The sequence below is a fragment of the Hirundo rustica genome, chromosome 5 (genome assembly GCF_015227805.2).
Source record: "Hirundo rustica isolate bHirRus1 chromosome 5, bHirRus1.pri.v3, whole genome shotgun sequence".
In the NCBI taxonomy this organism is placed as follows: domain Eukaryota; kingdom Metazoa; phylum Chordata; class Aves; order Passeriformes; family Hirundinidae; genus Hirundo; species Hirundo rustica.
Genome location: NC_053454.1, coordinates 42,655,593 through 42,683,495, shown reverse-complemented (window position 1 = coordinate 42,683,495; position 27,903 = coordinate 42,655,593). Strand labels below are relative to the sequence as shown.

General features: G+C 36.5%; 1 protein-coding gene across 1 annotated transcript in view; it reads left to right on the top strand.

Moving 5' to 3' along the window:
- The window catches only part of PDGFC (platelet derived growth factor C), a 123,831-nt gene that overhangs the window by 54,036 nt on the left and 41,892 nt on the right, over nucleotides 1-27,903 (top strand). The window contains exon 2 of the mRNA XM_040064519.2: nucleotides 16,694-16,889. Coding sequence (XP_039920453.1) covers nucleotides 16,694-16,889 — 196 coding nt within the window. The remainder of the gene's footprint in view (nucleotides 1-16,693; nucleotides 16,890-27,903) is intronic.

Sequence of the window (27,903 nt, the reverse complement as noted above, 5' to 3'; positions counted from 1 at the left end):
ATTTCATCTAGGGGCTAGATGTGCCTCAGGCAGGTAGGTGGTCCTTCCTGAGCTATTTAGACAGAACCGTGTGCTTTTCTCATGCCACAGAGTACATATCCACAGGCATCCCCACAAACATGATTATTTAGAATTGTGCATAGGGTGTTTTTGTGTGTGTGCGTATGCATGGATAAATAAAAGTAATATATCTTACTTTGGCCAAAGTATTTTATTGGGTTCTGCATAGTAAATGGCCAAAAATATTTCCTGGTTGCTTTCTCTTCTTTCCTTGTTAAAGAAGCCAGTCCTGGGAAACAGTCTGGCAGATGACTAAGAATTAAAGTTTCTTTATCCTTTTTCATTATGTTTCCCCATGCGTCCATAAAAATGGAGATTCTCCATAGCTCTTCTTTTGTTGCTGATATATTTGCAAGTATACAAACACTGATATTTGATAACTTTACAATGAACTTCACAAATCTGATATTTACATGAGACTAAAGTAAAATTCATCAATGTCTTCTTTTTTTTCTTTTTTTTTTTTTTTCTTTTTTTTTTTTTTTTTTCCCTCTACACTGTTCTTAATGTGGTGTTATTCTATGCATGAATTAGCACTGGAGTTTTATTGGGGGGATTTTTTGTTTGATTTTTCTGCTGTGATTAATCAATATTTCCTTCCTTGCTTACTTTACCTAAAAAGTGTGTTCTGAATAGAAACAATATGATTCTGTGTTAAAGCAACAGAATGGGGAAAAAAATAGAGCTTTCATTTGCCTTAATGAAATAGGAATGTAGATTTAGAAAAAACTTTGCCGAACCTTAGAAGAGAACAGGTAATCAGCTTTTATGTAGTTCTGTTATGTATGTGTGGATGAAAATAAAAAAAATAAAGTGGGATAAATAGTGAGTTTATGGGGGGCAAATCATAAAAATGATACACGAAGTAGTATAGTTTGTCATTGAATGAATAAGTTAATAAGCCAACTGGTATTCAGCTTTAAGAACTGAGTTTGACTGAGGGTTCTTTTTGACTTCAGTTAACAAGGCATAGCAGCTGACTTAATTTTTTTTCCACTGAATTGATCTCACAGACATTGAGTGTATAAGCATTTTCTGTATATAAGTAAAAGTACTGGAGGCTTAAATAGAAGCACATATTTGCAGCTGTTTTACATAACATCTGGATTTCATCCACATTACCAGCTGTAATGTACATGGAATAAAAGTGGGAAAGAGAAGAAGAGAAGGATTCCAGTAGATTGTGTCATCAAATGACTATGACTAATTTAAACATTTAAGTATTAATAGTGGTACAGTACTCTGAATTTAAAGGGGAAAAAAAAAAAAAGGAAACACCCACCTGCTTTCATTCCCCAATAATGGTAGTAATAAATGACAGTGATAAAGGAGGATGAAAAGTGGTTCTGGTGTTCTCATGTTAAGGTAGTACTAAAATCTAGACATTGATGATGAACTTTTTAGTGCACTTAAAGAAAATAAAGCTGTTTTCTTTAGCTTTGGAGGTCATTAAATGTTTTCAGGTGTGGGTTTGTTATTTTTTGTGTGGTGTGGTTTTGGGGTGGTTTTTTTTGTATTTTTGTGGGTTTTTTTTGGTTTTTTTTTGTTTGTTTGTTTGTTTGTGTTTTTTTTTTTTTTTTTCCTTTGACTTAAGATAAATTCCGTTGTACTAAAGGTGTAAGATTTTATTACGTTAACAATATAAGACTGGCCTTCCAGCCCAGACTGGTTGGTAATATGAGCCGGGTGAAAAGATAATTACATGCTCTGCTGGAAAAGGGGATGGGATTCTCATCATCTTTCAGGATTTATCTCCATGAGTAGACAGGCACAGTAAGTATTTATCATTAGTTGCTCTTTTTCATTTGTAATTGTTATTTTAAGTCCTACTTTTTCACAATGATTTTGGCTTGTAATCAGAATTTGAATAAATATTATTAAAGAGAAATTTATAACACAAAAGGAAGTGGCTTTTGCTTTCCTCTTAATACAACAGCTGTAAAAGCTTTAAGGGATGAATTAAACAAGACCTTGGGATATTTAATTGGGAATTGCTGATAAGTATTGATGTTGCTCAAAATTTATGCGACAGTCTATTTTAGTAGCTCTAACAAAAAAAAAGTTGTCCCGTGAGAGGAATTATTAGAATTGAAAACAAGAACAGCTACAACTAAATGCCTCAGTGAGACCCAGAATATTGTCTTTATGAATGACTTTGGTCTAAGCTGTGAGTAGATACCCAGATTTGCCAATTTCTGATCCCTAGTAATCCCATTCTGCGCCAGCGTTAGTGCTTGAGGGTGTGTGCTGAGGAATGCTGTGTGTCTCCTTGGGAAGGAGGGTGGGTTTGTTACCAACTTGAATTTTAACAGCAGTCACAAGGAAAGCAAGCGATTTTGCAAATGGATAAAGTGGGTTTACTGTCGTCTGCAGGGTGTACCAGAAAACAGAATGAAAACCCAGTCTTCCAGCTGGTGGGGGTTAAAGGGAGTTGTATATGAAGAATTGCCAAAATAAAGAAAGAAACTGTGCTTTTAGCCCCTTTATTAATCTGTACGATTTTTACTTTACAAAAGTTACTTTGTCTCAATTGGGCTTTTGCCTAACATTTTCCTAGACCAGTCATGAGGGTAATAAGCAACACTGGACAAAGTGCAAATGCAGACCCTTGTGGAAACTTCCAGTCCTTGTGGGATGTCTCCGTAGCAAGAACTTATCAGTAGAGCAGATGTCTTGTATGCCCTAATACATCTTCATTCTTCTATCTGTTCTCTCTGAGAGTGCCATCCTTTTAGTATGCGAGATAATTACGATGTGGAAAACTTCACCCAGAACAGCTGAAACACTCTGAGCTCACGAGAATGAAAATCTCTGTCAAGGAGGGGTTCTCTTTACTCCAGCCAGCAAATGTAAAGGCATTGCTTTCCACCAGTGTGTGAAAAGGAAGACATAGACTAGAATATTAGTGGCTCTCTGATGGGGCACATAGGTGGTGTTGCTAAGCCCTGGGAACTGCCTTAAAGCCAGAATTCCCCTGGAGTGCAGCTGGTGCCAGGCTTGACTCCAGTAAGGATGGCAGAGAAAGCAGCAGGAGCGCTCCCGGGGCCAGCCCCGCTGTGGGGATCCTCACAGCTGCTGGGAGCTGTGGTAGAATAGTGGAGCAAATGGGAAATCCAGCTTGCGGGAGGAGAAGGGGACACCTTCTGCTCTCCTGATGTATGGAATCACTCGGGCTGCTGGCGGTGAGATTTTTCCCCATTCTTTTTGTTACTCTTAAAGTCTGTTTAACACCTCTCAAAGGCTCTGCTGAGCTGCAGCATAATTTTGACCTTTCCATATCAAGACTGGTTAGTTCTGATCTGAGGACGTCCTTGTAATTTGAAAAATCCCTGGAACTGTGCTAGTCTGAATCTGGCACATTTTTAATTTCTACACTTAATTGCTTTTCTGCTAGTAATGATTCTAATGGTATGGACTTGTTTTAATACAGCTATTAACACTGTTGGCTTCGTGTATGCCTCTGATATTTGATATATTTTACATTCATCCTTTCTGAAGTGGGCACAAAGGCTTTCATCTTTATTAGTATTAGGCCTGCAGCTTCAAAGATAGCAGAAACAGTTTCTGCTCTCCTCTTCTAATTTGGTACAACAGGAATCTTCCAGAGGCAAATGTGTATTCTTGTGAGCTGAGAGTATGTGATCACTTTAGCCTTCATCAGATTTGGCTGATTTCAAAATGAGATGATGACTTATTTTGATGTTACTCCTTTAATTATTTTCTCACTTTCCCTTGTGCTATGAACTTGCTGGGTCTTACAAGTTGATTTGATGTTACTTCCAGAAGTGCACTTAGCAGTAATTAGACATACCATAAAAAATTAAAATATTAGGATGAGATCCCCATCCAAAGAAAGGGTGGGTTTTTTGTTTTTTTTTTTTTGTAAACAATTGCATGAAATCTGAAAAGACATTACAGAGCTACTTCTGCTGAACTGTGAAGTAACAAGTAGTATTAAATGATAGAAGAATTTATATTTTTTCACCAGTTCTTCAGTAAATGCCTGTATATGGATGCATGTGATTTGTCTTTGCAGCGGTGCAAATCATAATGTATCCTGCTCTTCACCTAAGAATGTTTAAATAATTTAAGTGAAAGTTCTGTACATAGGTATTTTTAAAAATAATAATTAAAATCATCAGTTCTTTGTATTGTATGTATCCTGCTGATAATCTAAAAAGAATTAGTGTAATTACTTTTAACAGAGTGAGCTTTAATTCTCTTTGAAATATACAAAATAATGAATTTGAAACCAGAATAAAGTTAGTACTCTGTGAAGGAATGTATATCTGTTAACAAGTCTGTATTTGTTAGATTTAAAAGAGAAGGCAAGTTTTAAAGTGGGGGTTTTAGTGGTCGTGGTCCAATGCTGTTCTTTGAATAGTAACACCTCAACTTAAAGGTTATTTTAAATACTTTTCTCATTGCAGAGAATCTACTAAACGAGCAGCGAAATCAGCTGTTTCAGTTACAATAAGTCCTATGCAAATGGATGGTAGAATGAAATGTCAATCCTCCTCATTCTGCTTCTTCTGAAGACTTAAACCTAAGTAAGGTGAACTTAAGACTTCTCTGGATTTAAAAAAAATTCCTTGCTTTTTTGAGCATCCTAAAAAAACCCAAAAAACAAAATGTAAATTATGTCCATGTTTTAAAAGAATCTTAGAGAATAATGTTCTTAGAAGCAAACTTCTTCATTCAGAGACTACAAATCCAAATTGTGTTAAAGTGCAACCAGCAACAGGTAAATCAATTACTTCCCTCAAATTCAGTCAGGGAGGAAGGAGTCCTAAAAGAGTGAAATCAACAATCATCAAGACAGATTTGCCAGTGCGATAATGTAACTTGTCTGCTTTTACAGAAGACCTGAGATATTTAAAACATGTTTATATATTGTTTCAGAAAACTCTAAAACAACCAGAAACTGAAACAAGAAGAGCACTCTCACTCCCCAAACCCCTAAACATTCTCAGCTGATTTTCATTCAGAAGTCTTTGGTACTGATTCACCCTCATAGTGGAGGTAGTCAACATTTGGCATCTGGTGCTTAATTTTTTCTTTATAGCGGTGATGCTTTGATGTTCAGATAATACTTTACCTGTGGCATATTATAATGTTAACTTCAAGCTTTCAATTTCAAACAAAACATCTGTCACTTTGGACCTTTCTATTTATTATTTTTTTAATTGTGCAAGATTTTAATAAAATATACTTCTGTTAGGTTGCCTAGAAATAAGAAGAAAATATTATCGTGGCTAAAAATTTTAGTAAGCTATTAATTAACAGTCTTCAGATTTGTCATAAGCATTCTACATGTATAGAATTCTTTTTCACGCAGTGCTATGGTGGACTGAGTAAACAACATTTTGGACCATCAAAGTTTGTAGACACTGATATGTCTAGAATTCTGAAGAGGGAGAATGATTAGATATGAGAAGCATTTACTTTCTTCTTCAGCCATCGTGTGTAATATATATGTTTAGTTATTGCAGAGCCTTTATCACCAATGATTCAGACATCCCGTTAATTGCAGTGCTGGATTAGATTATCCGTGTATTGTTTCGCTCCTTCTAATTTACGTGAAGGCATAAACTTGAGGGCTTGATATTCCTATCTTGTTTGTTTTGCAATTGAATTACTAGCTTCACGTATTAGTGTTGAAGCTCTTGATAAATGCCTTCTGTTGGGGCTGCATTGGAATTCTCTAGGCATAAAATTATAAATGAAGTGTGCTTGGAGTTGTGAATCTTTATAAAAGCTGCTCTCTTTCATATAGTAACTTGCTACTATGCCCTGGAAAAAATGCAGTGCCTTAATGTAAGGCACAATTTCATTTAATTGAAATTGCTATAGTTTTCTTCTGTTTTAAAACCTAAATAACAGCATGAGGATTAAAGCTGGAGTCATTCTGTAGTGACTCCAAGTGTAACTAGGAGAAAATTCTTTCTATTTAACTTCTCTTTGGTAGACAGATTTCTGGCATTTCATTTCCTTCTTGTCTTGAGACTCGTGTGATGTGATGTGATGTGAACTTTGAATTCAACTTGTCCAAACTGCTCTTAAAATGTGCAGTTCTGTGCCTTTGAAATGAATAGTTCTACCTTTCTCCCCACTGAGTTCAAATGACAATACAAACTGGGCCAAAACTAGCATCCAAATCCCCTCCCAAAATGTGAGTGAAGGGACTGGAAAGTAGTTTTCATCAAGTTTCCTAGCCTAGTTAACTGTTCACCTTGGATAAATTATCAGGAAAGCAGGTCTTATTTACTGGTTTCCATCACACATCAGTGTTTGTTCTACCATTGACTCTTAGAGCAAAGCCTTTCTGTCCAGACTAAAGTCAATCCACTTAGGCAGTCTTTGACCTTCCCTGCTAAGGGTCTGCTTTCCTTTTATACTGTTTGCATGTTCTCCAGAGTATCAGGGGCACTGCAACCAAAATGCATTTTAAGCATTGATTTCCTCCGACCCTTCCATATGCCCGCATGTCTGTGCTTTCCAAAGATTTGAAGCTTACTGAAGGGGTAGCTGGATGGTTTGGCAAGGGTTAAAGTTTCTAGGAAAGTTAAGTGACAGATCTGGCTTCATTCTTATCCTGGATGGCACTGAGGACAAGACTGTTGTGGAAAGCAGCATATTTCTCATGCTGGATTTCAAAATGAGCAGTGCTGATTGAGCAAATTACGTTGAAGGAATATAGCTCTCTGCAGTACAGCCAAGACCCTTGGGGAGATGAGAGACAGTTTTAACAGTTTTAAAGTTTTAGAACTTCTGTAGTTTTAAAAAAAGGCTGACAAATTAGAAACTTATCTGAAATGAGGGATATTGGAGTGACTTAGGAGTCTCAAATGTCACTTTTCATATCATAACTGTAAAGTTTTTTTCAGATGAACCTATAGAGAGATTTTTGATATTGAGTTAAACATAACTCTCTGAGAAGATTTTTATATTAAAGACAGCAGAAAAAAACATTAAATCATCTAGTGATAAAAGCTTGAGCCTATTGTGTGAAAAAAATCCTAAATTATTTGTGAACAAATGAAATCATAAGTTAACATGGGAAATAAGGTGAACATTGGTAGCTCTGGGGAACAAAGCCTAAATCAGTGTATCAACAGCCTTCTGAAGACTGCAGCAGTACATATAACCTTTTCAGTGGCATAAATTGTGACTGATGGTGCTTGGGCCCTGCTGTCAGTCCTCCTCAAAGACACCTGCTGTACTGGATTAGCAAAAGGGTCTTTTCAAGTGTTTTTACATAAAATACCATGTGCAGTATGCTAGCCTGTGGGATACAGATCTCTTATGGATGCTCCCTTATGGCTTTATGTTCTTTGGAAAAATACAAAGGTCGTAGGAAAATAAGGATAAATAGTTTGCAAATGTGGTGTTATTGTTCATCTGACTTCCCTGAAGAGTAAGAACTGAATGATCAGTTAGGCTCGTACCACTTACAATTACCTGAAATGGAAAGTGTTTTACTTATTTAGAGAGAATGGCAAGAGTTCTCTCCCTGAGGCTAGGAAATTTCTCTGTCCTGAGAAAATTCTCATCACATTGTCTAAATATCAGTCTTGTTTTTGTGGCCTGTCTGTAAAAACAGATCCTGTTTTTCATGTATGCATGAGTTCAATAGCCAGCAGGATCAGAAATGCATGATAACGGAGTTGTAAAAACTATTATTTCTCCATATGGTGTTTTTATTCTGTACAAAACTTTCTCATTTTGTCCTCACAGAACAAGAGACTCTGCTGTAGTTGGACTTGTGCTTCTTTTCTAAATTTCTTCTACAAGTGCAAATACTGTTGTGTCGCATGATTTAACCTTCCGTTCAAAGATAGTAGAAATGAATGTTTCGAATTTGATTTTGTGCTGAGTTCTGTCTGCCTGAAAGTCTTCCAGTTCAGTAGCAGTTGCATTGCATTTATCTCTGCAGAACTCTGTTGATAGTACATAACTACTTCCTGCAAAATCATCTTCTAGAAATCCAATTTTAATAAGGTGAAGACATATTATTCCAAAAGCTTTGTTTAAGAGGCTAATACCAGCTAAAATTTTTTTTTTGCTTAAGTGGACATTAAAGATGCAATATTTTTATGTCTCTGAATTTGGAAGTATAGTGTACTCCAGTTCAGGAAATACATAAAGAGATGCCAAATTATTTCTTTATATTTTCTTTGTTTCTCTTGCCTTTTTAACACAAGAATATACTGGAGGTGCATATTGTGTGTATGGAGTGTTCAGTAGCAATGTCACTACTATAGTAAGAGTTTTGCTTAGGGCCCTCTGCATTTTTGACAGTGAACTGAATGCCACATAGGCTTCATTCTTGTAGTTACTCTTGCTCTGTAGGTAAAACTAGCCCTACATGTGCTGCATTCCTGCCTTCCATTGTAGTGCACAAACCCTTCAATCTCTGGTTTCCTTTTATGTCCCCTCTTAGAGGACTTCATCACTGTAATTTTCTGACTAAAAGTGTTTGCAGTAATGCTTTTCAAAATGGTCTTGGGCAGCACTTTTTTTTCAGAACTTAGAAATGTGACTGATGATCTTTATAAATGTTTGAATTGCTATATTTATAACATACTCCACTGTGTAAAGAATGAAAAAATTAAAATCCATACAAATAGCAAAACAATGCAAACATCAAACCAAAGCATTTCAGGGCTGGTGTTTCTAAAGATTAGGGTGGTAGTTTTATATTTTCTTTTTTTTCTTCTTTTCATCTCTTGAAACATGATCAGTCTTGGGTTATTTTTTTTTCATTCTGAATAATACCTAAAATGAGAGAGAGCTGTTTAACACATTCCGTATCCATAGAGTCTATTTATTCAGACTGAATTCCACATGGACCATGGGTAATCTTTTGCCCAAATGTTTACTAGTATCTGCTCTTAACAAGTGCAGCACAATATAAACTGAAGGCACCATAAAGAAAAGGGGCATAATAAAATTTAGCCTTGCTTTTCAGCTTGACTTAAGATCAAGAAGTGCAAGTTTCAGAAGGTTCGAATTTTAAAGAATTTTTAAAGAATTTTAAAGAATTTTTTCTATAAAGGACATGAATCACATGAATTGAAAAGCATATTGAGAGCTAGTATTAGGAAATGAGCTACAAGTAAGTTTTAATATATGTCATTGAAACTAATGCTTTTAACGAGGATGAAAAGAAATCCAGCTTCATTTCACTGTTGTGTTGAAGTTATCTTCTTGCACTTGTAACCACTCTGTGCCATGCACAGTCTGGAAAGTCAGGGTAATACTGCTCTGTTTCCCTGTCCCTTCCTATCTCGGCTGGTATGTGCAGCTTTTCAAGACAGACTGACTGATACTGTGTGGGCATGTGTGTGGTCTCCAGTACTAACAAGTCTAATTTTGGATGTAGCTTCTAAGCACTGTTGTAATAAAATTGAAAACAAATTGGAAGTGCTGGGCTTGAACATTTATATGTGATGATTTTTACATTCACTTGAGTTTCTGTTGTTGCTGTAGATACTATTTATAGTTGTACTTCCTGTTGATGTTTGTTTACATTTCAGAATTAAGTTATGTTTTTCAAAACTTTTCTAAATCAGTTCCCATAGGAAAAAAAGAAACAATTATTTTTAGTAACAGAATTGGAAAGATTACAGATTTGAAAGCACTAATTTTTCTTCACCCAAACTTCCCAGACATGTAAGACTTTAAAAATACTTTTTTTCCCCCTTTCTTTAGAAAGTAAATAAATAACTTTTTTATCTCTTAGTAGATATAAATATCTACAGCTGGGCAAATCTTTTCCTGGTTTCATGGTTAAGTGTTTGTGCTTGCTTCCTGGTCCTTCTCAGTATTAAATGTTCCTGTATGTCTTTTCTACTGAGATTTTTCATGTAGAGCAAGTTTTACTTTTCCTAGGAGACTTGCAATTAATTTAGTCATGTGTTTGTGGAAACCTGGGTGAGTAGCTTTCAAAAGCCTTTTCCTTCCTAGAGTTCTGTTATCATTCAGGATCACCCATTTTGCCTGTTCATTATTAAAGAAGACTGAACCTGATGTTCTAGTCTTCTACAAGATGAACCTTGAAAATGGATCCCTCACTGTGTACTGTTATGCTTTGCTTCAGCTTCAACAGTTTTCAATTGAAATAATTTTGCATTGAGGGACTTTTGAGTGGAGATTACTTAAAATGCTTCCCCCTTCAGCAGGGGAAGAGGAAATAGGAATCAGAAAACGTAAAAAATATTGTGTAGCCGATTGCCACTCTGGAATATAACAGAAAATAAAAAAATATTAAAAGTGGTCTTGTTGCAGGAAGATGAGGAAGTCATGAAGAGCTCATATGTTGATGAGTGAAGGACAGGTATGAAGGACAGGTATTTAGGGTGATTACATTTGTTGTCTGCCCTGCATACTGTTGATCGTGCAGCTGTTTACTGTCTGCCAATCCTTGTAATGGTAAGGGGAGCGATCTACTCAGAATGATGGTTTTTACCTTGTTTTCCTTTTTCTCTCCTCTCTGTCTCTCTCTCTTTTCCTCCCTTTCTCCATCTATCTTGTTGTGGCTTTGTTTTTGTCATCACACTTTCAGGTACTGCTTTGACATTCAGAGACATACCACAAATGTAAATTAATTGTAAATCATTCAAAGCAAAAAAAAAAAAAAAAAAAAAAAAAAAAATATATATATATAGTGCATTTAAAGCTTCTAAAACACTTTCTGCTGGCCTTTCCCCTTTATAGCTTTGCACCTGCAGAAAAAAAAAAATCATAATTCGGGATTAATTTGATAAATATACTAATAGCATTAGTTGTAGGAAGAGGCCAGAATTTTCTTTCCTTAAGTACTGCCTCTTCTGTTTGGGACCCAAACAAACAAACACAACAAACAACCCCTCCCCCACCCAGGAGAAAAAAAAAAAAAAAGAAAGAAAAAAAAAAGGGGGGGGGAATATCTCGGTATTTATTTTATCCATAAGAGAAAAGAGGGATGTTACTATAAAAAAAAAGAAATCATATCATGCTATTATCAGTCCATTATAAAATAATTCTAACAGGTTTATGTATTTAGCATAGATGGAATTCCTTTCATATTCAAGTCAGCAGGGGATTTAATATCAATTCCAGTGTAGCTAAGACTTTACCTGTGGACACTGAAATAAATGCTTATTGAAACACTCTAGAATAATTAGATCTTTGAGCATGTGATAACAGCAAAAAGTTACCTCATCTAACATTTAGCAAAAGGAATTCTTTATCTTGGCTAAAATGTAGTATTTATCTAGTTTTAAAAGATACTGAGAAGTTCAGGACCAAAACTGTCCTCCAAAAGAATTTGTTCTAAAAACAGATCTCAGTAGAGGTTACTTTTAATGCAAGAAGATTTACTGTGCAGGGAAAAAAAAAAACCCCGACAACAAACAGCCATCCAACCAACCACCAAAAAACTACCAAAAAATCCCCGCCCAAAAACACCCCTGTTTAATTGCCATTCTCTTCTTTGAGTAGAAGCCAGAGTACTAGTCAAAGTGCTGGCAGAATACTTGAAGGTTATAAAGTATGAGCTTGTAAAGTAAAAGTATAAATTCATTTTTGTTTCTGCAATGCAATTTGGAATTTAAAAAGGTTTGTGACCTTCTGATTAGTCATTATTATCTTCTGCAGGAACTTTTTAAAATCTGTTACTGCAGTTCCATGCTCTGTTGCCCATTGATGTCTTCCCCCCCTCCACCCTTCTGTCCTCCCTTTCTTTTTCTGCCTTTTGTCCTTCCCTGCAGGGCCAGCTGCCAAAACTGAGGGTTCCTGAAGATCAATTAGACAGCTTTTTCTTCTCTGCTCACTTCATCTGTGTTCAGTCCTTACCATAATGTGAAAGACAGAAAGACCTTTAGCCAGCAGTGAAATGGTGTATGATATTCAGTGCCTAAGGTAACAGTACAAGCTTGAACTCAGAATAGTAACTGAAGAAAAAAGGAACAGGTTAAATTGTAGGATTAAAACAAACAAACAAACAAACCCCAAATACAGTTCTTCTATACATTCATCTTGAGTTGTATGAACTAGAATTTTTTCACGTCTTTCCAAGTGTGTGAGTTAATCATGTGTCAGAGGGAAGAGTAATGTAAACAAAATGTAATATTTGTCTTATATGTCCCTACTTTGATACTTTGTACCCATATGATACTTTATAAATTGTATTTCTTACATTTTCTAATTTGGACTACTATGTAACTGTGCAAATTAGCAGATTTCTAGTTAGAGGTTGAATTTATCATGCTGTGATGTTGACAGATCACCTGTGTATATTGTGTGTGTGTACTATGGGTAGTGCTCATCTGTCTTTCTAATTTCTTGCTAATACTTGAAGAATCACGTCAAGACTTAAAATAGGTGGCTGTATCATAGAAGCAAGAGAAAATGGAAAATCCACAGAAGATCTGTCTCAAAAAATGTATCCCAGAAAAGCTGCAGATCATAACGCTTAGGGAAGTTCTCTTAGGAGACACAGAAAGTCAGTGTTAAGTTTTCTTAGTACTGGAAAAGTTGATGATGAAAAATATTTCTTGTGCAACTTGAGGCAAAAGTTTGGAAAAATAGGCTGCTTGCTTAGGTTGAAAATTGGCTGGATGGCCAGGGTTGAAGGCTCAGCTAGCTGGTGGCAGGTAGTGATGGACAGTGAGGAGTCTGGGCTTGTTTTGCCTGAGAAGAGAAGGCTGTGAGGCAGCCACAGCAGGCCCCCAATTGCCTGAAGAGCAGTTGCAAGGGATGGACAAGTTAAACTCTTCCTGGTAGAAGGTACAGAGTGCAACACCAGAACAGATCCTGAAAGGAACCCCAACAAAACACTAAAAGCAAAACACGTACACACGCACACACACACACACACACACACAAAAAAAAACCCAAAACAAACAAAAAACACAACCAAACAACAACAACAAAAAAACAACACAAACCAAACCCCCGTTCCCCCCAGAAAATCCCAAAACAAATAAACAAAAAAGCCCCACAAAACCAACAACAGAATCATGGCTAAAAATTGCAGCTTGAGAGGATCAAATTTAATATTTGGAAAAAACATCTTACCTAGAGAGGTAGTGCAGCAATGGAACAAGTTATCCCAAAGCGCTGTGGAGCCCCCATCTCTGAGACACTTTGAGCATTGTCTAGAAAATGCCAACCCTTTGGTGACTGTGCTGCTCTGGTGTGGGCAGGAGCTGGGACTGGAGGTCTCCAGAGGTCTCTGCATAGCAACATTTGAATGCCTTTGAGTGGCTTTGCCCCAATAGCCATTTCATGTGCAAACAATATAGAACAGAGGTATTTGTCTTCAATTTTCTACCAATAACAGATGATTTTCCAGTTTTTCTTTTGTGCCTGGCAAAAAGAGTTAAATTTCTTTTGACTGTTGTATTCAGATAATAGCTAAGAATTGCCTGGAGGCAACTGAATCAGAGACAGGACAGAAAGAGGTACCCCTCTATGGCTTGAGTTACTGCTTTTGAAAGCAGGCTTACTGCTTCTTGAAAGTCTGGTGAAAGAGGAAGAAATAGCATGTTATGTTACATTTCAAAGGATTTCTTTTACAAAGTCTCCGTTTCTGTGCAGATGGGTGTGTTGTAAAAATTATATGGGAACACTGTCCGGAAATCCTTTCAATTAATTAAAAAACCCTGTTTGCCTCTCAGGTTCTGTGGTAGTGACCCAGTAGTTACTGGCATCTTTTGTTTCTCAGTTTTAAAACAGAAAATTCACAAACTGCAACATTGCTGTATATCTGAAAAATTTCTAATGTTTATTTGTAAATATTTGGAGTTCAGACTGGGTTTTTTTATGTTTGGATTTGGCTTTGGTTTTTTTTAAGCAGTGGTAGCCACATATTAGCAAATGTTCTTTCTGAAGGCCTAAAAGTTGTTTTTCATAATTTAGGACTATCAGATTAAATTACCCAAATAATATATGTTAAGACTGTGATTAGCAGTACTGTTGTCCTGTTGTTTAAAAATGGTAGTTTTAACAAAACAATTTAAGAACTATTTTTTTTCCTGTACTGTGTGACCTTTTAAGTGAATCAGTGCTGAGGTCATTATTCTACCCATGGTGCTCCTCTCTTCTTCTGCAGTTTCCCTTCTGTCTCCTGAACTGCATGCAATTTGTTTGGGTTTTAACCATGACCCTTGCTAAAGTGTAGAGATTACAATGTACTAAGAAAGAGGTATTTGCTATATTTAAAAAGTGTCAGTGCTGATCTTTGTGAAATGTGTTGTGCCCATGGGGGAAGAGACTGACTTTGAAGTAGGCAGGAATGAGCTTGTCTAGTTGGTGGGTTTAATTTCAGTTTACAGTGGCATCTACTGATCTGTTTGGCGATACTGTGGTTTTTCATCTGCATTACTCCATTGGTGGAAGGGTTAGGCACTGCCGTGCTTTCAGAATGCCTGGAATCTTGTAATTTCGTGGGGCAGACTTTCTCAACTGATGGATATATAAATCTGGTGATAGCATCTTGTACCACATCAAAGACAACTGCGGTGACTCATTCTTCAACTTCAGGCTGTGTTAAGCGTGTGCTGTCCTTTCCTAGTAAGTGTAATACAGTGTCATATCTCTAGGTCAGCTCAGGGGTTTTTCCTGTCTAGTTTGACTCATTTCCAGGACTTCTCCTGATCTCAGTTGCTCGTGGTCTGCTGAAGCTCTTTACTAAAGATGCAAATACATTGTTTTGGTCCTTGTCTGTCCCCTTTTTCCCAGTTGTCTCCTGGCTGAGATGGTGTCTTGTCTACCTCAGTCCTTGCCTAAACTGATGCTTCTGAGTTTTTCAATCCAGTTTGTACAGTATATATATATATATATATATTTTTTTTTTTTTTTTTTTTTTTGACAGTAGAGGGACATGAGGATGAGGGTAGGGAGGATGGTTGTTCATAGGATGCCCACAGCAACTATGTATATAAATTTGGAGTTCTAAAGCTGACTGCTGGAAATCTGAGTGAGCTTGTTATTGCCTTTTTAGTGTAACTTAGACTGGAATTGGAAAGTCATTCCACAAAGAACAAAAACTATATTCTCATCCTAGCCATGCACAAACGGCTGTGCTTTTCACATAGTCTACTCAAAGGAAATTTTCAGACCATGCATGAACTCGGGAGAAAAGTAGCCTTTTTCAGTAGAAAATGGCTAGAGCTTTGAGGTACACTGGTACAAACTTTGTAGCATAGATAAAAAGGAATATTGCAGCTTATCTGAAGAGAAATAACAAGCTTCATTCTCCAGTGACAGCAATTACTTGTTTTTGTAGTCATGCAAAATAATTCTTTTGTAAGAGAATAAATTCCACTGTGCAAAAGCAAATATTTGAAATGGAGCAAGTAGTGTGTGGGGGAATTTGATATGTTTGTGTAACACTGTTGTGTGTAAAGCAAATAGATATTTTTCCATTACAAATGGGGGAACTTGAAGGTACTGGAGATGCAGTTCACTAAATAAGTAGGTATCTCTTCATTCCTTTCCCCCTTTTTATTGACTTCTCATTTGATATGCCTGGGCTGTTTACAGTCCTTACTTGCAGTGCTGTTGTTATCAGTGCAAAAGAAAGCACTTTTTAATATGTTGTGAAATATATCATGGTTTGTAATCCTGTTTGTGTTTTTAAAGACAAAACGTGCCATTAAGCATTGTGTGATCAGATACCACACTTTGACACATTTATCTGAAATCCTGGTCCTTTGAATGCTTTGGAAACAGCACTCTGGTACACTAATCTCTGGGAAAGTAATTTTTATTATTGTTGGCTCCCGTGTTTAGCATGCAGCTCTCAGCTGACAGACTGTACATTATAGAAACATGTTTGTGACTCAGCTAACAAAAACCCAATGAAGTATCTAAATTAAGAATTCTGGTTTTGTGCTTTTTTATTTTTCTTATTACTGCATGCTGTCTTCTCTTACTGCAGTCAGTCCTGTGCAAGTGTGTGTGGATGTTGGCAAGACTACACTACATTAGTTAGATATAAGCAGCCATTCTACTTAAAAGAAAGTTTACCATTTTCATACCACAAGTCGAAGGCACAAGTCCAGAAGAATAGAAGGCAAAATTTTGTCAGACTTTAAATTATATCTAAGTATAGATTGATTCTTTTAAAATAGCAATGCAGTGTCTGTGGCCTTCTTTTCTTGCACTGCATTCATTTAGCTGTCAACCTTTATATGTGGCTATATTAAGGTACAATTGCAGTGTGTATTTTCATAGTAGACTGAAGTATGTATGTCTTTTATAAATTCAAATGAATGTTCATCAGAACACTGTTTATAAAGAAAAGTCAGAAAAATAAGATAAAAATATCTAACTGAAAAAAAAATTAGTATCTGAAAAGAAAGTAATGTAAAATCTCCAGTATAAAACTACAACCATATTTCATTACAAAATTTATTAATAGAGTTCCTATAATTTACTGAGTGAAATATCAATCTGACAGTATACAGGTTTTAGAAAAACTCCTGTGTTGTTGTTGTGTGGACTTTTTGTCAAGCAGAAATTCTTCCCAGATGAAGAAAAGCAAACAGAACAAAAGCATCTTTATCTGTGCATACTATACCAGCACTTTGGGAAAAGGAGAAGGAATGAGTATTGATGCCTCTCTTTTCTGTCCTTCCTGTAGGTGTGCAGGACCCTCACCATGAGAAGATAATTACTGTGACTACTAATGGGAGTATTCACAGCCCCAAGTTTCCACACACATACCCCCGCAACACTGTGCTAGTGTGGAGATTAGTAGCACTTGATGAAAACGTATGGATACAACTTACTTTTGATGAAAGATTTGGGCTTGAGGACCCAGAAGATGATATTTGCAAGTAAGTTACTTTCCCTTTCACTTAGGAAATTCTCAAAGGAGGTGATTGGAGATGAAGAAAAAAAATATTGCTTGAGTTCTGCAAAAATCGACACTTGCATGTTAATTTATTTATAAAATGCAGTTTTTGAAGTATTGGTTTATGATTTTCTCCTGTAGCGCTAAATGAGTGTCGATAGAGGACACAAAGAGAAATGATACTCACGCTCTCTGGCTTCACGACAAGACAAGAAGAAGAAGCTTTATTATGATGACCTTGCATATATAGAGTGTGGACAATGACTAGGGATTGGAGAACAAAATTGGTACCTTTCCATCCCACTGGCCAGGCTAGAAGTCAATCAGTTGACCCTCATCAGAGAGGAATGTGTAAAACAACTCTTGTTTATGTTACAAGCGTAAGAAAACTCAACTACAAGAATATAAACAATCAGAAGGCTAACAAAATATGGCAACAGAGGAAGTTTTCATGCTTGAAAGCTCTGGGGTGCTCCCATTTTTACTTCTGCATTCAGTATCTAGGCCATAGATATATTGCAACAAAAAAATGTGATATATTTAATCTCCCTCTGAAATAAAAGTTTTGACATCTGGGAAAATATTTTTGATGGAATGTTAGAATTATGAATGTTTAATTTTTACAGAGTAAATTTTGGTGAGTAAGTTACCTGAAGCAAAATTCAGGTCATAACACAAAGTACTACACCCACTGTTTAAGACCACCCCACCCCCCCCCCCCCCCGCCCAATATTCTACAATATTTTAATGGCCTTAAGTTATCTGTGAAAAACAGCACTTAAAGTACTATGCTAATTGACATTCTTCGGTGGTACTGGTTTTTCCCTGACTTCAGTAAGTATCTGCATGCTCAGTCACTGGCAAAGGTTTCCATAGAACTTGTGGAATCTCTTTCTCCTTCCATGATTCTCAGCTGAAGAGTTTGTAATTTGGGAGAGAAACAGTCGTGACATAACAGGCATCAGCACAGATGTAGTTCTTAAGCCATGTGGTTGATAAAGTTTTGGATGTTATGTGAGGCAGTAGGACTGACATATCCATTTCCTGTGGGAGGGTGAAAAGGGAGAGATCCTAAACTCTTGTATGCTGTATCTGTCTGTCATCGCAGCAACACATCATAAAAAGTCCTGATGTGTGAATGGTGGTACATTGTCTGGACTCTTCAGTAAATTAGGTAGCAGGAAAAAAAAGTCCTTTAAATGGCATATTCTCCTTTGATGCATTCCTGGAGGGGTACTTTACACAAGATTTTTGTTTCAAAGTAATTGTTTGTTTGTTTTGTATTTTCTGGTTTTTTGGGTTTTTTTTACTTTTATGTACATCATATACACATTCAACTTGATTCTTCTTTTAAGTTTTTCTGATTAACTGTTGTTCTATTGGTTTTACATCTTGTATCAACTTTTGGTAACAAATTTTTATTTTTTAGAGGTTATTTTTGTGCTTATCCTTGATTTGGGAGAAGGTTTTTTTAACGGATAGGTAAATATCTTCCTTGCATAATTCTAAAGGAAGTAATTACCGAGGCCATATCAGTACTAGACTAACGACTATAAACATATGTTTGCTTGAATGAGTGCACTCCCTTTGCACAGTAAGTCTTTAAGTAAAAACTTAGCTTGCTTTTTCTTTTCTTTGCATATGGCAGAGTAAAGTGGCAAGTGAAAGAAAATCCAGGTAGGGTGACTCATTCGTCCACTTGCAAAAAGAGAAGTAAGATAAGTTAAAATATTTTATGATATTGTAACTAGAATAGTATTTTAATTGGAGTACAATTATTTTAAGTAAACAATGTGCTAAATACAAAAGGACTGACAAATTAAGAAACAGTAATAAGTCACTCATAATCTTCACTCAGTTATAATCTTATCATGCTCGTATTTGTGTAGAGATACCAGGAATTTGTATGATTGCAATTCCTGACGTGTTCTACTGAGAAAATACTAGACTTTTTGGCTTGGAGGATTAAAAAGGGAGGTTTATTTCTCTCTGAAAAAGATTTGTATTTTTGACTTTAACCAGGATTCTTCTAGGATTCCTCTGAACTTTAATTTCAGTAGCAAGTTTAGTAAAGGAAGAGAAATTGCACCTTGTTTGATGTAAAGGCGGTATAAATAACTAACAAATTGAGGAAATAACTAAAAAAAGACAGATTCAATATGTAAAATAATTCTGCACAAGTCAAGTAAGATACCAGCTACCTGAGTAATATCTCTTTATGAGTTATGTCTTGCATTTCTTACCTCTTAGAGTTCCTAATAAAATTATTTATACTTCTTCCAATATTTCCTGTAGAAAAAACTAAGGTGGTTTTTTTTTTTTTTATTGACTACATCCCACAGTATTTATTACTATACTGTGTTTCTGCCATCTTGAAACACACAAATCAGTATTGTTGATGTAGAGTTCTCAACAATTTCTCCAAAAACAAGTTTATATGGCAAAGCACAGAATGAAACATCACATGAAGTTTAATCTATTATAATTCTATGCCGTTAGCTCTGACATATGACTGAAACTAGGTAAAAACTGCAGCCAGGAAACATTACACTTTCTATGCAGTGTGCAGTGTGTTCCAGGATATTATTTTCTCCATTCTGTAGTGTATGAGACAACCTCATGAGTTACCTGCTGTGGTCGTTGTCACAGTTTTCAGGCTCTCTACCTGTTTCTTAAGGTGCTCATTCTGGGTAATGCCAGAACTTTCTCCATCAGCTCTGTAGACTGAGGGGCCCTGCGGTGTCAGCTCATAGGGCAATGAGAGAATATTCTGGAGTGTATCAGCTTAAGATAACTAGCAGTCTTTAAATCTCATAGTCATTCAAACATTACTCATATTTTGGAGAAAAACAAAACTCAAAGATATGCATTTGTACAAATGTTTTTTGTTTGACATAGTTCTATAACAGGAATGTAATAATAGTGGTAATTAAAAAATGTCATAGATGTATCCTGAAGCTATGGCAAGTTTTTTCCTGTATCTATTCAGTGATATATTCAGTGAAATCTTTTCATCTTGAGCAAATATCACATTTTACAGATATTTTGCAGGTACCAGTCTAGCCTCTACTTCAAATATTTTCCCAAATGCAAATCAAAGTGATCCTGCATGGGTTTTAGTTTTTTTTTTCCGCTTGGTTTTTACTTGCCATTCAACTTACAATATCTTCTAATGTAGCAAATTTGCATTACAACAAATTCTATGTTTAAGGCCAGCCCTTCTGATTCTGCCTCACCTGGAATAGTATTAACGTGCATGTTCTGCTAATTTTCAACAGTCTTAAGCATAATTGTTGTGTAAATTTAAATTACAAAGTTTTAAGAATAAAATTCTGGTATTTTGCCTGTATTTAACCAGGTGATTTTTATCCTGGTTTTACAGTGGTGATGTACTTGAAAATCATGTTTGCATTCCTTTAAAGATAGTCAATGTTTTTAATTTTTGGTTTTTTTGTTGTTGTTTTTGGGTTTTTTTTCAATAGTTCTACTTCATCTGCACTTTCATCCTTCCTATAGGCAAAGGACCCCACTGGGTCCTTTGCAAAGTGAACACAAGCTCCACTTTATTTGGAAACTACATCCATACAAGTGTCTAGAAGAGATTTAGGTTATTTGGATGACAGTAGGGATATATAAATCTCTGCAATATTGCAGTAATTTCAGTTTCTTATACTTTGTTTCATTTCAGCTGTGACTTGCAAAAGAAAAACGTTACGAGCAAAATAATCCCCCTTCAAACCAACCAAGCAAAAAGGGGAAGTATTAAACTCTTGGATGTTTTGTGCACTATTGTTCACATGGTAGAAGTGGTGGTGAATTTCTAGCAGAGGCATTGCGAATTTGGATTGTGTATGCCTGCCCTTTCTGATGAAATACAAATGCAATTTTTCTGCTGTTGATATGGTAGCTGATATGACAGGTGGTTATTTTCATGATGCTAGCCCCTCGAACCTGTTTTAATCATAAAGCCATTAGACTTCTGTGCCGGACAGCTCCTGTTGCCAGGGAGCTACCATAACTCTTCTTGACCAAAAACTGACTTTTGCTCAGCTGTTGCTTGTTGTTCAAATTTGTTGCTTTCTGCTGATAAGAGCATGAAGTGATAACAGCTTTATGATGAACTCCTTTGTGACAGGAAGACATGATTTAGCTTTCTTCCAGCAAGAACATAGTTGTTACAGTCCCTTGAAAGGAAGTCTGATGATGTAGATTGGTATTGGAGCATTATAATGCAATGCAGAAATAGGACAGGGAAAGGAGAGAATCTTTCTTCCTTTGGGAGCATGTATCAAACTTGCTCTCTTCTGTGCATGGAGGGGTTCTAGTTGTTCATCTGAGTAGTGGTTGCAGCTGTTCTTTCTAATCATCTGATGGTTACAGCCTGACTTTTATTATATATAATAAAACACATAAATGTGTCACAAATCCGAAGTGCAGTTACTGTAGATAAGGTGATAAGGATAAAATACATGAGTAAAAGGCTGTGGAAATAACTGATAGTAGAATAATAAATACTATTTTACCAACATCATCATATTAGTCTGGTTGCACTAATTTCCAATTCTCTTTAGCCCTCTAATAATTCAAATTATTAACTATAGTTAGTTTGTTTTTTGGAGAGAGGGAGGCTTTTAGTAGCTGAAGATGTGGATCTGTTCATTTACATGTATAAGTAAATCATAATGTTTCGAAAGTAATTTAAAAACTTGTCTACTTGATACGTGTAATTTATAGGACTTTTTTCCTGCAGAAAATTAGCTAAGATCAAGGCAGCCACCAGTGCTAACACAGGACAAAATCTATGTGACTTATTTTCCTCTTTCTGTCAAATTCAATACTTAATTTTTAATCCTGGAAATATTCTTCCTCTGAGGATCCTTAGGATGTTGCTTTATTATTCAGTGCCACATGTATTAAATTCACTGCCTCCCTTTTTCATGTTTCCTTAGGCTACTTTCCTATTTTCCTTCACTGCAGATCTGTTGTGACTGGGCTATTGCCTTCCACTCAGGGAAGATCAAGATCTGTGGTAGAGGCTGTAATCCAGACTGCTTCAATGGTCATACGTGTTCCTAATGAATGTATTGTTAGGAAATTCTTGATAAGAATTAAATAATTAGAATCTGAAAACACTAAAGAAGGAGTATTAAAGAGGAAACATACAGACACTGTCTTTCATCTGTGGCTATGAGGAAGGAAAATATTTGCTTGGCAATATTTTTTCTTTGTTTTTTGCATAATCTGTTTCAAATGGGTGCTAGACAGTGATAATTTATAGTAAACACAATAAAAAGACTAAACATTTTGTTACATAAATTTCTGTGTAATATAAGACACAATGAGCTACTTGCACCATGTGGAGCTTTCTTTCTTGTTGTTATTACAAATCTGAATGTCTAGTATGTGGAGTAAAATATGAATGCGTAACAGTGACTCTCTAATGCCTCAGTAAAAAAGTCAACAGAAATTCAGCTTCTGTTTTGCTCCTTTTTATGGAAGCACCTTGCAGCATCAAGAGAGTGCATGCACAAAAGAATAATGGCAGCATCATTTTCCTCTATTCGGAAGAAAATCCCATCCCATCCCTTAGGGAAGAAAAAAAGATTTTCTTGTTTTACCTTGGGTGCATTATAGAGTCAATGTTGGTGCATGTGTGAAGACCACACTAATATCAAGCATCGATTTGTGAAAGAAATATAGCTCTTCACATAAAGTAAGTATTACTTCTGGGGCTTTTGAGGGCAACAAGTTCCTAATCAAGGTCTAGTTCCCAAGAAAATTGTTCACTGGACACAATTGATGGGCTGACTTTGCTATCAGTGTTAAATTCTTCTCACTGACTGTGGTTACCGAGGGTGAAGTTATCTCCTGAGTAAGTACAAAGTTCGAGTTGGATTTAAATAACTGGATAAAGACCTTTAAGTGAACTCTGTATTTGAAGTGGAATTGGTGCAGACAGTTTTCATGGTGACTCATGTTGCTAAGCAGCTGGGCTGCTGGGATTTTTACTGCTTCCCCACATACTTCTGAATATGAAAGAGTTGTTGCTGCCACTTTTATCTGAGAATTCAGAAAAGAGTCCCCAAAAATCTTAAGGCTTCAAACTGGGAAACCCCCCAGAACTCTGAGTACCAAAACCCACAAAATCTTGAAAGCAGAGATGAAAGTTAAAGTGAAGACTAATCCTTAAGATTCTTTTCTTACAGCTCTTGCCTAAGTATTTCAGTATGTTCAATCTTAACCACCTGTTTTTTTATGAGATAATCACAGATTATATGATGTCCAGCAAGAGCAAATGCTGGATTCTGCAACTGAGATGGGGCAACTCTGGATGTAAAGACAGGCTGGAGAGCAGCACCATGGAAAGGGACCTGGCCCATGGCAGGTTGAATATGAGATATTGTGCCCTGGTAGCCAGGAGGGCCAAGCGTGTCCTTGGGGGCATTAGGGACAGCACGGCCAGCCAGGCAAGGAGGGGATTGTCCTGCTCTGCGCTGCACTGGGGCAGCCTCACCTTGAACACTGTATGCAGTTTTGGGGGCCATAATATTAAAAAAAAAAAAAAAAAAAAAGCTGTTAGTGAGTGTCCAGAGTAGGGCCACAAGGATCTGGAGGGGAAGCTGTGTGAGAAGCAGCTGAGGTCACTTGGTCTGTTCAGCGTGCATTGCAGTTACATCTTCCTTGTGAGCAAAAGAGGTGCAGCCACTGATCTCTCTCTGTGGTGATCAGCCGTGGTTCCCAGGGGAATGGCCTGAGGTTGTGTCAGGGCAGGTTTAGGTTGGATATCAGGAAAAGTTTCTTCATCTAGAGAGTGTTTGGGCACTGGAGCAGCTCCCCAGGGAAGTGGTCACAGCACCGAGACTGACAGAGCTCAAGAAGCATTTGGAGAATGCTCTTGGGCACATGGTGTGACTCTTGGGGATGGTCCTGTGCAGGGCCAGGAGCTGGACTCAGTGATCTTTGTGGGTCCCTTCTGACTCAGAATATTCTGTAATTCTGTGAGATTTGACACATGGGTGGGCTGGGCTCTGTTTAGGTTACTCTACGTATCAGTGATACTGAAGTGTCTCATAATTTGCTGTAACTTCTACAAAAATGAAATCATAACTGAGTTAAAATTTATTATAGCTCTGTTCTGTGACTCAGATCCATTTGGAGAGGAATGATTCATTACTGTACAGGGTTATAAAAAGCATATGATCTCTGATTCCTCAATACAAAATATTTAATTTTTTTCCCAACACTAAATAGCTTGTAAATCATTTTTATTCAAAGTCTGAAAGGGGGACATATAATTTAAATGATTGGGATGAGTTCTAGCTTTAAAGTGCATTGTTCTAACTGAAATACTGATGGCAGAAAATTAGTATGAAGTACCTAATTTAATGTGAAGTCCATTGTAGCAGCATTGATATTTTATCAGTGGCAGAAAGGTGGCATTTTAGGAACAGTGTGTAGAAAATTATATACAACTTGTGTTAATACAGGCTGATGGATTTCTTCTGATGTTTGTGGAGTGGTTTTTTGTGGTTTTGATTTTTATTTGTTTGATCCCTTTGCAAGACAACTGAAAAATAGTGCCAGTACAAGAGATGTTTGGATGCTAAATTGATAAATGGAGGATGAGAGTGGGGGATGGCGTCAAAATTAGTAAGAAGTTATATTGATTCAGGATCAGAGTCCTCTGATTATCTAAAAATTGGTTTTTATATATAAAGAAAACAGTTTTATAGTACAAAGGTTATTTCTCTCATGTGAGTTGAAATGTAACAATACTATTTCAATTTAATGAATAGAATCTAATGAAGAATACAGCAGACTTATGCTTCCTGTTTTCTTAGTGTTTTAAAGGAAAAATCAAATGGATTTTTTTGCATAAAAAGAAATATCTGGATCAGTTTCTTCTCTATTCTGATTTCATTGAACAAAACTATAGCAGGATTTTTTTAGGGTTTTTTGTTGGGTTTTGGTGGTTTGGTTTGTTTGGGGTTTTTTTTAGAAAGCTCTTCCTTTTGGATATTGCATGATTCCAGAAAAAACATCTCACGTAATTTGAACATTAACTCATCTTTTAGCTGGTCCCATCCTTTTGGTTTAGCTGCTGTCCCCTGTTCAGAGTGTGGCAGAGGTATGTACTGTATCCAGAAGTATATCCTTTCTTTTGCGTTCTCTACTGCTTATTAAAAGTTGCTTAATACCGTTCTTTTGATAAGAGATTTATAAGTGTGACAAAGGATACATTGCAGACAATAGAAGATGATAAAAACAAATCAGAAAAGCAAAGCTCAGTGTGATTCTAACTGAGGCTACTCTGTAACATGCATTTCCTAGGCTGCAAAAAGACTAAACTCTTCTATTGTAGGGAAAGGGCTTAAAGATGGAAAATTATATTCTATAAGCAAATCAAAATGAAACATTAGAAAGGAAAAATGAAGGAGATGCTTTTCTGAGTGGACTGTGAGGACAGCAGAGCACAGGTGGTGTGATCAGAAGGGCATGCTGCACAAACCTAGTGGCTGCATTCTTGCCCACCCACTTATTCCTCAATTTCAGTAACTGCAGCAGTAAATTCATTTTTAGTATCCACTGTTGCTAGATGACACTATAATAGATATTATTTTGGAAGTAATTTGACACCTGTTTTCACAGCCCAGATGAGTGTGTAGGAGAGTGATTGCTGATAAGTGGGCAGTTGACATAATCCCTTACTCCTTTTTCACACCAGAGACTACAGTCATTGACTTTAAAGAAAAATGTAGGCTCTTTAAAATATCTTCTGGTCCTCTCAATCTCAAGCAAGCTGTTTGAATAAAGTAAGCTGCTTCCCAACTATATATAAAATAAATAAATAAATAAATAAATATATTTAAGGTCCTAATCCTAATTTATTGCTTCTAAAATTGTTTTATGTTACCATAGTTGGCAGTTCTTCTAATGGTGAAGACCAAAGTTATTTTCTTTAAATGTGGATGTGGAACTGCTGGGTCTTGCTTCTTTCTAGGGTGCTCTGGAAACAGTTGTTGTTGGTGGAGTTGTCCTGCTCTCACCCTAGCATTTATTAAAATATAGAAATAAAATCTCTCCTTTCAGGGGCAAAAGAACATACCATGGGCCATCCCCACTGGAGCTCAGGGACACAGACAGACAGTGTAGTCACCTGTAATTTCTGATGTGGCTCAATTTAGCTCCTGATGTCCAAAAAAATGCAAGCTGCAGAGTCAGGCCCAGCAACATAATCTAAAGTTACCCTGTGTAGTGTCTATTTATGCCAGTTAAATATAGTATACAGTCCCTTCCTGATGTTTTCTGATTACTGAACGTCTAAGTACAGCTATGATGTTAACACTCACCATTAGGTATATAAGCGGGATTAAACAGGAACAGTAGACATTCCAACTGTCCTGTTCTTAGATGGACAGTGTGTTTCTTCACCTGTTGTGCAGCTTTTCTTTTTTACCTTTCTCCACTTGTCCTCTCCTTTATTCTCCCTCTCGCTAAACTCTGTCCTTGTTTCCTTAAGTGTATCGTCAACATTTTAACAAAGTATGTTTCTCACATGCAATTCTAGTCAGACAGCATTACAGCAAATATTTTCAGTCAGACAAGTTAGTAACAATCCAGTCTTGCCGTCAATGCTGCTCCATTAGGACAAAGTAGAAATAAAATGTAATGCAATTTACATCAATCTGATCATCAGCACATCTGAGAAGATGTATGTGCATCAGAAATTGCAGAAAGAAAGGTGCAGTATTATAAAAAATATTAGGTAGTCATGGGGGTTTTATATGGTAAAATTATTAGATCATCTCATTTTCTGAAAGTTGTATGTGAAGAGGAAGACCAGCACTGTGGCACCAATTATTAAGACATATTTCTTCAGACTAGCCTTTGATTCATGAAATGTGCCTGGACTAAAAGTAGATTTGCATAATTTTATGACCATCAATTTATAACTATTAAAACTGAGGTGAGAGGAAACTTCTTTCACTCCTTAGATGAAAAGCAGTCTCTTGCTAGGGTTGGGAATACGTTTCGGGGTGGTGGTTTTGTTGTTTTTTTTTTTTTTTTGGGGGGGGGGGGGTATTGTTTGTTTGTTTGTTTGTTTTCTGGCTTATTCAGACTGCTCTGTACATTACAGAGATTTTTCACCTTCTGTTTGAGCAGCAATTACTGGCCTGTCCTGAAGCAGAATATCAGACTTTGTGACAACTGGTCTGTCCTAGATTGGTAAATCCTGTGCACAGGTGTAGCTGCTAAGAGGCCACATGTTATTGTATTGCTGAGCTAAAGAGAATAAAGGTGTTTTCATTTAAACAAACACAGATAGAGCCCCAGCCTCCCCTGAAGTAGGCAAGAGGGTGGGAGGGGAACATGAGAAACTTACTCAGGCATGTAATGGTGTTCTAGTACCAGAGGCTGCTTTAGGGGAAGGGAAGCAGCCTGCACTGCCCTGGGAGAATCTTCAATTTACTAAAAATGCCCCTTTATGCTCCTTATGTTTTTTGTTTGTTTTATTTTTTTCACCCAAAACTATTCTTCTGAATATTGTTAGGAAATTGTTTAGCCAGTAGTTTGCACATCGTTGACTGGAGCCATTGCTGCATTCCAAGATTTATATCCTGGAATATCTTGGAGAGTGCATAAAGAAGAAATTACTCTTCGGGACACTAGAATAAATATTTCTAATGCTGATTGAAAAACAATGGTAAAAAATGTGTTTGTGGATTCACAGAAGCTGGAACAGATACATTGATGACTATGAACAGTGTGAGTTGGGGAAGAAGTTTTGCAGTGGATTAGAAACAGTGCTTTATGCAGCCTTGGCTGTAAATGTGAATTCTAAGGTCCATTAGAGTTTTTGGTTTTGTACAAAATATTGATCTGTACAGTAGAAACATGCGATTTATTATGATCACTGTAATTCCCAAATTAAGATATACCAGACTTTACAGAGGAGTCCTGGTAAAAAGTTGGTAAGGCATTTAGTTCTCCAAAAT